This window comes from Glycine soja, chromosome 5 (assembly GCF_004193775.1).
Source record: "Glycine soja cultivar W05 chromosome 5, ASM419377v2, whole genome shotgun sequence".
In the NCBI taxonomy this organism is placed as follows: Eukaryota; Viridiplantae; Streptophyta; class Magnoliopsida; order Fabales; family Fabaceae; genus Glycine; species Glycine soja.
Genome location: NC_041006.1, coordinates 44,057,141 through 44,069,783, shown reverse-complemented (window position 1 = coordinate 44,069,783; position 12,643 = coordinate 44,057,141). Strand labels below are relative to the sequence as shown.

General features: G+C 33.3%; 2 protein-coding genes and 1 pseudogene across 3 annotated transcripts; 2 read left to right on the top strand and 1 right to left on the bottom strand.

Moving 5' to 3' along the window:
• On the bottom strand, positions 1 to 2,094 carry LOC114413751 (caffeoylshikimate esterase-like). 2 transcript variants are annotated; one of them, XM_028378297.1, is made up of 6 exons: positions 1,827 to 1,954; positions 1,677 to 1,747; positions 1,335 to 1,399; positions 1,107 to 1,196; positions 938 to 1,030; positions 1 to 846 (listed from the first exon to the last, which is right to left on the bottom strand). In XM_028378297.1, exons 2-6 carry the CDS (start codon positions 1,687 to 1,689, stop codon positions 445 to 447), a joined length of 663 nt encoding a protein of 220 aa, XP_028234098.1. In that variant the 5' UTR covers positions 1,690 to 1,747; positions 1,827 to 1,954; the 3' UTR covers positions 1 to 444. The 2 variants fall into 2 exon arrangements, with proteins under 2 accessions (XP_028234098.1, XP_028234097.1); XM_028378296.1 differs by having other exon boundaries at positions 1,677 to 2,094.
• A 1,475-nt stretch (positions 2,095 to 3,569) lies between these two features.
• Positions 3,570 to 6,651, top strand: LOC114413752 (annotated as a pseudogene).
• Positions 6,652 to 7,788: 1,137 nt separating this feature from the next.
• Positions 7,789 to 10,632, top strand: LOC114413750 (purple acid phosphatase 17-like). Its single transcript, XM_028378295.1, has 7 exons — positions 7,789 to 8,772; positions 8,956 to 9,112; positions 9,187 to 9,294; positions 9,388 to 9,515; positions 9,817 to 9,945; positions 10,047 to 10,114; positions 10,199 to 10,632. The coding sequence occupies exons 1-7, from the start codon at positions 8,581 to 8,583 to the stop codon at positions 10,410 to 10,412; spliced, it is 996 nt and encodes a 331-aa protein (XP_028234096.1). The 5' UTR covers positions 7,789 to 8,580; the 3' UTR covers positions 10,413 to 10,632.
• The last annotated feature ends 2,011 nt before the right edge of the window (positions 10,633 to 12,643 follow it).

The following is a 12,643-nucleotide window of genomic DNA, read 5'->3' as shown; positions in this document are numbered from 1 at the left end:
TTCGATATGTAACCGAGCCAAATGATATAAAACTTTGTTGTTATAATTTAAACAGAGCAAGCACTGGCCCACTTGTTGGTTGGCACAAATGCTAAACTTAAAATAAGTGATGGCTTAGTAATCATCACAAAGAAAATGGTACATACTTTCTATGGACAAAGTTGACAAAGGAAAAAAAACCTAATTGAAGGTAAATACTTACTGCGCTCCTTGGATAACTACTGGATCGGAGAAAAGAGTAATAAATCTGATCCTAACTATAAAAGAAGCTGATATATGGTCTTAGAATTTGAAGATAAAAGAATGCCTCGATTTATGTAGCTTCAGCTTGAAATTTCTTTCCTCTACAAAGAGGCAGATATTATCCACCCAGACAAGGTGCTTCTTCAATTTTCAAATGGTTGAAAAATTTCATGATATTTTCACTGACGCCACGACTTATATTCATACTCTACTGTTCAGCCATTGAATTATATCCTGTGTGATAGCATCTCGTTCGGGTTCAAAGAGCAGGTCATGTAAGAACCCATCGTATAGTTTCATAGTTTTATCAGTTGAGGAGGCTTCTACATATAATTTTTGAGAAGCAACGGGATCAGTTACGGAATCAGCAGTGCCATGGAGAACAAAAAATGGAACTCTCAATTTTCTCAGATTTTGCTGCAAGTAGCTTGTAATTTTGAGAATCTCATAACCAGTACGTACTCTAAGAGGTCCAGTATATACTAATGGATCAGAATATTTAGCAATTAGCGCCTCTGGGTCTCTAGACACTGGCGATCCCTTCTTATATGCAGAACTACATTGATACGTTGGCAGCAAAAATGAAGCTATAGGAGCAAGTACCTGAAAACAATGAAGATGTCAACAACAGGTACCTTCTACAATCATTCAGATAGATAAACTGGACGCAATCATTACATAAGAGTATGCTCACCAGCAAAATTGGATGAGAAGGGGAAACACCAACTGCTGGTGATGTCAATACAGCACCAGCTATGCGAGATTCAACCTTTGGGTCAAGCAGAGCCTAAAATGAAGATAGAAATCAATTAATACTTGTTCAGCTTTTCCGTTTACTAGTTATTTTGTAAAAAAAGCATTACCTTAAGAGTAATGGCCGCTCCTGTTGAGTGTCCAAAGCAGAAACATGGAAGCCCAGGATTTTCATTCAGAACCTTCTCCAAAAATATTTTCTGTTTATCAAAATGGGAAAATTCTTTATCAATCAGATAATCAATTCTTAAAATATTAGTCCTACCAACTGTGCCTGTCACAACAGCATTAATCTAGACATTGTCGAAACTTTTGTAGAACACAGTTTGGAAACATACCATATCAGAAACAGCATCATCAAGAGAATGGACATAACCATGTAACCCATCACTTCCACCGTGGCCTAGGTGTAAAAAGAACAGAGTTGAGAAAAAGATTTTAAAAAAGATCCCCAAAAGAATTTATATATATTAGAGAATGGGGTGGTAATAAATAATAAGGAGGAATCAATTTAATATTGCGTAATGCTGCAAATTTGAAGGATGCAGGATGGCGAATTTGAAGGAAAATAAAGTGACAACAGGGGAAGAAGAGTTATAGGAAAATAGAAAATAGATTGTTTATAAATTATAATGGCAGTAAAGGTTAATAATGAGGTGGTAAAAATGAGGCTTACTAACCAAGCCAATCCATCCCGTAAACCCTGAAGCCATTAGCATTGAGGTGATTTGCAAAATGAGTATATCTGCCACTGTTGGAGAATATATTGAAGAGAAGAGAAGAGAAGAGAAGAAAAGAAGAAAAGGAAGAGAATGAGAAATAGAAAGAACCTGTGCTCGTTAAGTCCATGAATAAGAAGAACAAGTCACCTGATGGAAGTGACAGGAGAGCGAGGAATCCAAGAGTGGGTAAAAAGGGTGTGACCAGGAGAGGTTGGAAAGAGAAGGTAGTCAGTGAAAGTGGTTCCATCTCCTGGTCTTGAAGGCGAAGCGCATGGTAGTCCCTTTGCGGAAGGGGAAGAGAAGGAGCAGAATCAACGTGGAAGCCTCCTTTCCCCTCAAAACCATAATAGCCAAATACAGATCAGATCAATGACAGACCAAAACATTCATTCATTCATATATAAAACATTCCAGAAGACAGCTGTGCCTCTATTCATGCTACACGTGCCTCCTATGCGGCGAAAAATATGACTTCACCCCTTGAACCAACCGTTGCCTTTCTTGTCCTTATCCCAACTTCTCTTCATTTCCTTATCTCTTCTTCTATTTGGCCAAAGTACAAAAGTGCAAATTTTCAATTAATATTCAAATATAACGATAAGTTATAAGGTTTTTCAACGACTTCTGATAATCAAATTATTAAATATTAGATTTTTTTTATACTGAAATCATAAAAAGAGAACCATTTTTACTTCTTTTATATAATTTTTATATAAAACCGTAAGATAATTCACGACTTTAAAATTCTTCATTTTCTTTTAATTAATTATTTAAAGTCTTAAAACATTATATAATTTCAAAAGACGTTCTAAATTTTTTATTTTAAATTTATTTTTAACAATTCTAAATTAGTTTTAATTTATAATTTTATTTAATATTTTTATATTATTTTTATTGAATATTTTTTATATTTTGTATATTATTTTATTTAATATATTTCTATATTTTTATATTTAATATAATGTTTTACTTTAACATTATAACTAAATAATAAACATTAACCCTACTATCTCACGACTTTAAAGTTGTCTCAATAAAATAATATACAAAAATATAGAAATATATTAAATAAAATGATATATAAAAATATAAATAAAATATTAAATAAAATTATAAATTAAAATTAATTTAGAGTGGTTAAAAATTAACTTAAAAATAAAAATAAAGGATAATTTTAAAGTCGTATAATATTTTATAATTTCAAAATAAATAATTAAAAAATAGATAACTTTGAAGTCATTAATTATCTTACGATTTTGTATAAAAAAAATTTAAAAAAAAGTAGAAATCATTCAATTTTTATAAATTTAGTATAAAAATATAATACAATCGTCCAGCTTTTTATGATTTCATTATAAAAATAATCTTACAATTCATCCATATTTGAAAAAATTATCCCCTCTCGTACTTTCGCCCTTCTACTTTAATATACATTGAAATTGACTCACCAAACAAGTAACGTCTATTTTACATAATTAATATACTTAAAAATATAAAAATTTATTTAAAAATAAATATACCATCAATTTAGATATTTTATTTTATGTTACTTATCTTCCTTATCATTTTTAATTTTTAATAACTTACTTAGTAACCAAATATTTTAATTGAAATTGAAAAATACATTAATTAAATAAATAAATAGTTTGGCATGAAACAAAATAATCTAAAAAATAGTATTCTAAATTCACGAATAACAAAGAAAGTAAATCAATTATTGACGGGTATTATGAAGTTAAGATTTGGATAAAGTGAAGAGATCTAAAAAAGTTGGTTTAGGAGTGGTTCCGTTTGGATGGCGACACTTGCTCCTTCCCCGAGAGACGATGCCATTCAAAGGTAAGACTTTCTTGTATTATTTTGGCACTCAAATGAATCAATTACAGGATTTGGATGTTGTCATCAACATACTTGCTCACCCAGCGTGCCTACATCCAACAAGAATACAAAACTACGTATTCCGCTGACCTTCTCAAACGCTTATCTTCTTTGGACGCGATGCTATCATCCTCATTCTAAATTTGGTCTTCATCTTGAAACAAACACCTCCGGGGATCATAAAAAGGTCTTTCTTCTCCGTCTTTATTTGTTCTTCATTCTAAAAGAAATTCAAACTACAATAACACTCCACATGTGCATCAAAGTTATATTAGGATATTTCTGAAATCTTTGGTGGATATTTCCTATACAGCCACTGCTTCTGGTCGCTGCATTCTGCTTTCAAATTTCTAGTTTAATCACTTCTACCCAATCATTTGAGGCAAGGCTCTCTAGTTACTCCCTTACGAATTTATAGATGAATGATTTTGGATCGAATGCCTGTTGGTAGTTGCAAGATTTCAATCTCAAATCAACTATGGATTGGATGTGGACTGATTTTCTGCTCTATCCATTTATTCGAATTTGCAAGTGTGTTTCACTGCCTATGTCTCTTGAGGGAAACCTTGTTCAGTTGTTTGTTTTTTATATCTGTTGGATGTAAAAATTCTACCACATTTCTTTTAGAGTGTGTTTGGATGAGGGTAAAAATTTTAAATTCTAAGAATTTTAAATATTTCAATTAAAATTCTTTTGTTTTTAAAATTTTGTGTTTGGATAAAAAAATTAAAAGTGTGGGGGTGAAAGAAAATGAATGTAAAGAGAAGAGAAGATATGGTTGATGTATTTTCAAAGAGAAGAATATTAATGCGATTATGGGGAGTCGTAGGAAAACCGGGACACAATGACGTACATCACCATATCCGACTACAGCATTCAGTCAACGACACAAGGTATGGCCCAGGCCCTTCGCACCAGGGAGCATCTCCACCGCGTGATAGGCAGCGACGGCTGCTCCCCTAACTGGGGGTGCAGTTTTACGTGTCCTCTTACGCCCGCATCCGATCGACGTAGATGATGCTTCTTGAAGAAGAGGATCATCGACGCGAGTTCAAATGATGTTTCTTGAAAAAGAGGATTATCAACGTGAGAGAAGAGTCGCGAGTTCGAGAACGAGATTTCGAGAACTTTCAGATGGAAGAGAGGATGAAGGTTATAAAGGAAATACACAAACGTTTTAGAAGGTTCTTCTATCAAGAAAAGAATTTCAATTTCTCATATTTTAGAAGGAAATTAAAATTTCACATTTTTAGTTATTTAAAATTCTGTTTTAAAATTCTAAAAATTTAAATTCTTTATAAAAAAAATATCCAAACAATAAATTTTAGATCAAAAAAATTTAAATTCTCTGATAAACAGTTAAAATTTTCTATCCAAACGCACTCTTAATCTCAGTGCTAATCACATCTGAGTTCCTTCCAAGATATTCAAAGAATAAGTGTTACTAAAATATTTTGTGAAAAACCTTTGATTCAGATTTTGCTTGCATATGTAACCACACCACGTCATGAAGGCCCTGAGGTAAATAGAGAGATGGCTGAGAAGGATACAAAAGTTCTCTACAAAGCAGGGGAGAAGAGACTGGGAACCGATGAGAAGACTTTTGTGCAAATATTCAGTGAAAGGAGTGCGGCACATTTGGCTGCTATAACTTCTTATTACCATAGCATGTATGGACACTCGTTGAAAAAGGTATCTTTACCACTTTTATTTCCTTCCAAGGTCCTTTTCTGCTGCTTATCCTTGCTGAATTTATATCCAGGCAGTAAAGAAGGAAACATCAGGAAATTTTGCTCTTGCACTTCTGACAATAGTTCAATGTGCTGAGAACCCTGCAAAATATTTTGCCAAGGTATTCCCCTTGCCTTGAATTTTGTGTAATTGCTTCTTGTAATGCCATTATACTTGGATGGAGATCAGAATGTTTTCATTCAATGATAACTACTCATCTTGTAAGAAACAAGGGTGATGGGTGAGAATCAAGTGATAAGTGCTGCAAGATAAGATGATTATGTTAGACTTATTGTTCAAATAATTTTCATTGAAGGATCTGTTAGCAACATTAGCACTGAGTTATTGAAACAAATGGATTATATAGTTGAAAATGTTAGAAACTTGATAAAGATGATCATTTAATACGTATCTTCATGGAGTACATACATGTAGGCTTTCGCAACATTAGCACTGAGTTCTTGAAACAAATGGATTATATAGTTGAAAATGTTAGAAACTTGATGAAGATGATCATTTAATACGTATCTTCATGGAGTACATACATGTAGGCTTTAGCAGGCTCAGGAGCCTCTCAAGGGTAAAAATCACTGCAGAGGGTGCAGTGTTTGATACTTTGAGGAGAAGGCTGACATTGATTGAATTAGGCGGCAGGGATCCCTTATAGTGATTTTTATGCTGCAGAGGATCCTTACCCCATTTAGCATGACTTATTAATGTAAATATGCATCAAGTAATTCTTCTTTCTGTAATATCTTGTGCCAATTTTGTAGTAGTTGGTTCTGTAAGCATAAAGTGAACCTTTTAAAATTTCTCATAAATCTGTGTTTTCAATTCATCTTTGGCACCGTGTAGGTCTTACGCAAGGCAATGAAAGGTTTGGGAACTGATGACACAAAACTTATAAGGGTGATATTAACAAGGGCTGAGATTGATTTACAGTATATCAAAGCTGAATATTTAAAGAAATAAAAGAAGACGCTTAACGATGTAGTTCACTTAGAAACATCCGGCCACGACAGAGCTTTTCTTCTCTCACTCTTAGGTCCCAACCAGTAGTAAAAAATGCCCAACGATGTTCTGTGTGGAATAAATTCAGCGTATGATGTTGAATACATGAACAGTACCAATATTTTCTGTATTGATATTGTAAATTAGGTAGTGCGTGGTGCTATGTAACTAATATGTCCACAATTTGGTTTCAGCACGTAGTATTTGATTGTCATCACAATGCACGGATTAGTTTGTGACGAGAAATATAAAGTTTACCATACTTGTGTGAGACGAGAATTATAAAGAATAATTTATTTATTTTTACCGATGATGAACTGTTTTCTTGTGAACTTGTAAATTTAGGAGTTCTCACGTATGCCTATAATCGAAAATCCTCAAGTTCTTGAAGTTTGAGCTTTCCATGGGAGTAAAGTAATTCAAGTCAGGTTGCACTACTTAACTGCCCAATAAAACTTGTCTCCAATCACTACTATAAGGTGACATGCCTTTTCAAAAACAACTCCAGACGGACATCCCTATAGGTGTTTTGAAAGTCGGCCTTATGCTCACAAGTCGATTTTGAAGCGGTTGTTTGTGTATACTGCCGAAATTTGATTTATAAAAGAAGCTGACTTAAATATTATAATCTAAAGATATACAGTAAAAATCACTTCTTATTAAATATATTGAAAGCTTCTTATAAATAGTAGATTAATCTATTTCATTTATTAAGATTCAATTTGAAAAACATTTAATTTTTAATTTAAATGCCAACAAAGTAAAACTTGATATGAGAATTAATTGAAAAATATTATATTAATCTTGAAAAGTTTATAAGATTTAGTAAATATTCTATGATAATCTTGAATTATTTTTAAAATTGAAAGTATTGAGAGAAGTTTTAAGAGAAGAAATTAATACTTCAATGAAAATACTAAATCATATAAAATATTTTCTTTTTTAAATATATGCATTCCTTATAAATATCGCTGAAAGAAAATTAATAACTTTTTTTATAAATTTTTTTTAGAGGATGTAAATTTTATTTAAGATCAAAATTGTTATGAAATAGATCGAATGAATTAGCCTATTTATCTATTTAAGGATTGGTAATTTATGTTACAAAAAATCTTTCTAAATTTATTTGCCTTAGTTCTCAAATTTTAGACACAATAATGTTGCCTTTGTCATAGTTATTCTTTATACTTACTTATTTTTATATAAATTTAAATATATATATATATATATATATATATATATATATATATATGTTTTTTGTGTAATTTAAATTTTTATTTTTTTTAGTTTAATGGTTATATATATACTATATTATCGAGAATGAATGTCACGTGAATGTAATCATGCAATGAGAAAAAAGATGATGACAGTTCGTTGGACACTAGTGGTCAGAAATGCTAATCATACTCGATATTGCAAATGCAAAGGAGTAGTGTATTACTAATTGATCATGACTCCCAAGAGCGGAGAGGGAGAAAGGTGCAAAAGACAAATTTTCTTCACTTGTTTAATTTGAATGGTTTATAGGCTAATCCACCAATCAAATTCAATCATCAATGGAGTTGCGTTGCGTTGCGTCGAGAGCTATAATATTCTATACTGGAAGCAGAGCATCCGATCCGAATATTCTCCTAGATATGCCTTCCTCTTTAAAACTGGTTTCGAATATTCTACCCTTTCCTGCTCATTGCATGGCATGTTCGCATATATCACCAACCCAACTTGTGCCTCCCCCTAACGCAACCCATGTCAGTTTCCCAATTCAATTGCCAACACTTGCCCATCACCGTTTTTCTGTCACAACCTAATACCCCAGCCAGAACCATGCACTGCATTTTCTGATTTAAATAACCAGAAGAAGAGTTTAAGGACATATTTTGTATTATTAAGTTCCAATATTATATTACTTTTCCTTACTAATCTAATAATTGTTTTTTTCATAGTAACATTAGTTTTCAACAACTTGGTATTATATTATATTATTCAACAACCTAGGATCCATATTCATTTGAGAGATTTAAAGTTCAACAAGTAGGGGTTAGATAACACCCCACAAGTCTTTTTCTTATTGGCATGAGCCTGTCTCTCTATCCTGTGTAATCTGACGCTGTGGGTCCAATTGTCCAAATATTACTGATCTAATAATTGTTTTTTCCAGAGTGACATTAGTTTTCAACATGAAGCTTTTTTTTAAAAGTGAGAAGCTTTCGCTTGTTTTGGTGTTCCAGTTCCACTTAGAGCCATGACAGACATCTCCAAGTCCCTTCTCTTTACCTTTACCATCATCATCAGCTTTGGCTTGTGCATTCTTTATGCATCTGCAGAACTCCAGAGATTTGCACACTCTTCCAAACATGATGGTGCTCTTAGCTTCTTGGTGCTTGGTGACTGGGGAAGAAGAGGTGCTTACAACCAATCACTAGTTGCTTTCCAGGTTTGCTTTTATGTTTGTGTGATTCATGCAAATATGTGTGAAAACTGAAAACTTGTATTCCGGCACATTAATTAATGTTAGATTATTTTTTATGTTCTAGATAGAATTTCGTTTATAGCATCTAGTTGCTCCTCGTTGTAGTTATTATCCTCTTCTTTTATGGTGAAAAAATGAACTTTTCAGATGGGAAAGGTTGGAGAGAAGCTTGATATCGACTTTGTAGTTTCCACTGGAGACAACTTCTATGACAATGGACTGACTAGTGACCATGACAACGCGTTTCAAGAATCATTCACTAAAATTTACACAGCAAAAAGCTTGCAAAATCAGTGGTACAGCGGTAATTTCCTAAACATGACATACAATAGTTATACATAGAGTCTAGTAGAGCTAATCATATAATGGTTGATGCAGTGTTAGGCAACCACGACTATAGGGGTGATGCAGAGGCCCAATTGAGCCCGGTCCTTAGAGAAATTGATAGCAGATGGCTTTGCTTAAGGTCCTTTATTGTAGATTCAGGTACTTTCATGCTTGTTTAATTGAGGTTTTCTTCTTCTAGCCATTGAAACCATTCCAATAATCTCATGTATTTTTTCTTTTCTTGTCCTACAGAGCTGGTTGAGATTTTCTTTGTAGACACCACTCCTTTTGTTGACGAGTACTTCACTGAACCACCGGAACACAAGTATGATTGGCGGGGCATTGGCCCACAAAAATCTTATATTTCTAACTTACTCAAGGTATGCGTAGATTATCTGAATTTGCAGATGACAGCGCTATGCTGTAAAATTCAAGTTGGGAGAGTTTTAATTATTCAGTTATCTGAAATTTTTTAAATAAATATTCCTAGTTCAATCTATAATTGCTTTTGATAGCAGAATAACCATAATTTTATTGATAAAACTAACCATTTGAACAAATTGAAATATATGAAACTGGCAAATTACCTTTGTTGGGTCCTGTTTGATGATTGATTAAAAATAGTTCTTTCATGTTACAAAAGTGAATAGGGTTATAACATTATGAATTATTATGTTTCAGGACCTAGAATTGGCACTGAGGGGATCAACAGCAAAATGGAGGATTGTTGTTGGTCACCATGCCATTAGAAGTGTTGGGCATCATGGTGATACTCAAGAACTCATAAATCGGCTTCTCCCTATCCTTCAGGTAACTAAAGGTTGAGGATGAAGAACGGGAGATGATCATGGCCTCTCTTTCCTAGTTCCTCTACCTAACTCTTCTGATTTTATTTTACTTTCAAATTTTAGGCAAATAACGTTCACTTTTACATGAACGGGCATGATCATTGTCTTGAGCACATTAGTGACACGGAGAGGTAAAATTAAATGAATTCATGCAAATTTTTACATGCAACGAAGCCAAAATAATATACTTATCTGACGGAGGAACTTGTTTGCAGCCCCATTCAGTTCCTGACTAGCGGGGCAGGGTCAAAGGCTTGGAGAGGAGACATTGAAGGAATGAACCGAAGAGGCGTAAATTTCTTCTATGATGGACAAGGCTTCATGTCAGTGAAATTGACTCAGACGGATGCCACCATTGAGTTCTATGATGTTTTTGGCAACGTTTTGCACAGATTGACTTCTTCAAAACAGCTACATTCTTCCATGTAAAGTTTAGAGCTAGATACTAGACATTGAGATTAAATAGACCAATCCAAATTGGTTGATGAAATTTCAAACTAATCCTTGATGTCATGCTTGAGTATGTACGAGAAATGAAAATATGAATGAAGGATTCTTCACTGTGATTCATTCACCGCAGTGATGAATTGCTGTTTAACTTCTGTCTTCTAAATTTAAGATGCAAGAGCAGTAATTGTACTTATTTTCACTCCGCCTGCCTTAGTTTGGAAAACATTGTGTTTTAAAAGGTTTTGATTTCAACATCACCGAATCAATAATTTAATATTTGAATTATTTTCAGGAATATGTGGTATATAAACTTTGTTAAAATCTATAAATAGATATCCAACATTTCTGACTGTCCTGAATCCTCATGGTTTTGTGCATAAGAATGTGATGCCGTGGATATGTAAGGATGGCCAAATGGAAGTATACATTTCTGATAACCAATATCCATTGGTATCTTATATACACCAGCAGATCATACTTAACACCCGGAAGAGATCACAGATACAAAAAGGGGATATGGGAATATAGCTAAGGTCTAAAAGAGGATTCATGAACTGAAGTGTCGAGTGTGACCTCTTTGTTCATTGAATCATAATCATTCAGTCTAAGCAAGCCGCTTAGCGCAAGAAGTCACATTGAAAGATAGTTGTCACGAGGCGCACATCCTGTGCTTAACATGCAGTCACTTGATCCAGTTGTGCAAGCGCGCTCAGCTCAAGTGTCGCGTTATGCGCACAAGAAAGTTTTGATTGACCAATCAATTGGTGAAACATATAAAAAGAAAAGGGAAACATTTGTTTCCTTAGCAACGAAGAAAACCAAGAAGTAGATGAACAAAGAAACAAAGGAAAGTAAAGAAGTCAGTGTAAGGAAAATCTATTTCCAGAGCTTTGGTCAATCCATTTGTCTTTCATTTCATTTCCTTTCATCCCCACTCTTATATTTGTAAGTCTCTCATGACAACAAGAGGCTAAAATCACCGTTGTTGGGAGCTCTGCAAACTAAACTCTCTTTGATGTAATGATTTTAAATTATCTTTTAATATAATGTTGTTATTATTATTCATCCTTGTGCTTATTCACTTACTTATGGTTTGATCATCCATCTTTATGATCTTTATGTAACGTTTTAGGATTAAATATTGAAAAATGGTTGTATGCTAAGAAGTTGAAAAGAATATCTAAAGTGGGTCATATCTAGGGGATAGAGTGATCTTTTTTAGCCTGTTCATGTATCTCTGCTCTTTATCCAGATCATTTAATGATCAATCACCAAGGGATTAGGAACTATATTAAGTGATTTAAATTCTTTGACTCAAAGGATCTAGGTTAGAATAAACTAGTAGAAGCAAGTAATAATTATATTAATGTTAAAAGAGAAAAATTTAATAAAATTTCATCAAGAATAGTTTTGGTTAGGACAACCCCAACACGTTTCATAACTCATCATAGTACCATCTTACAATTTAGTGTGTTTGTTTTCTTAACCTTCATCTTCCTTGTTTTGTAGTTAATTTCTTTTATATTATACTTGTAGTTAATCAAAGAACAAGATTTGATTTGAGTCACTGATTGTTTAATCTTTTATATTATTTTACAATTTGATACGCTTAGCAAGGAAACAAAAGATTGTACAAAAGGAAATTCACTTGCCAATGAGTGACAATAATTCACAACCTTCGAACCATTTAAGGTTAGCGAGAACTTGTCAATTTCAGCAAAATAAATGGTTACCTACTTTATACCGAACATGCTCGAGACTAGTTCGGGGAATCAGTTACCAACACGTTTTTACAAACTCTGCATATATCTCTCCCTTACACGTTGCTTCAGCATTCAACACTTGAATTTACTGGTTCTAATTAAATGGAGTATACGTAGGCACCAGGAGCAATATTTGTCTTGACTCTTGAGAAGTTGCAACGAAGGTTCACACACTGACATGTGTGGCCCAGTGACATCCTATTGTTTGCATCCACGTACTTTTCTCGGCTTGTCCATTAGTGACGCATAAGTCATCTCTGTCATTTTCACAGTAACGCTTACAGCATCTATGGTGAGAGTTGCTTATGAAATTCTTACACTTAAAAAAATCATTTTTATGCAGTTTCACTAATGTGGCAGTTCTTAACTGTTGCCTTAGTTTTTTTTAAGAACAATTGTAACACTCATTTTAAGTCCTTAAGGATTGCGGTTATTAGAGAGAAATTA

Coding starts and splice junctions, on each gene's coding strand:
- LOC114413750 (XM_028378295.1), top strand. CDS start 8,581: ATGACAGACATCTCCAAGTCCCTTCTCTTTACCTTTACCATCATCATC. Junction 9,516..9,816: donor ATATTTCTAACTTACTCAAG/GTATGCGTAGAT, acceptor ATTATGTTTCAG/GACCTAGAATTGGCACTGAG. Junction 9,946..10,046: donor GGCTTCTCCCTATCCTTCAG/GTAACTAAAGGT, acceptor TTCAAATTTTAG/GCAAATAACGTTCACTTTTA.
- LOC114413751 (XM_028378296.1), bottom strand. CDS start 1,965: ATGGAACCACTTTCACTGACTACCTTCTCTTTCCAACCTCTCCTGGTC. Junction 1,031..1,106: donor GAGCGGCCATTACTCTTAAG/GTAATGCTTTTT, acceptor TCTTCATTTTAG/GCTCTGCTTGACCCAAAGGT. Junction 847..937: donor CTTCTCATCCAATTTTGCTG/GTGAGCATACTC, acceptor CATTGTTTTCAG/GTACTTGCTCCTATAGCTTC.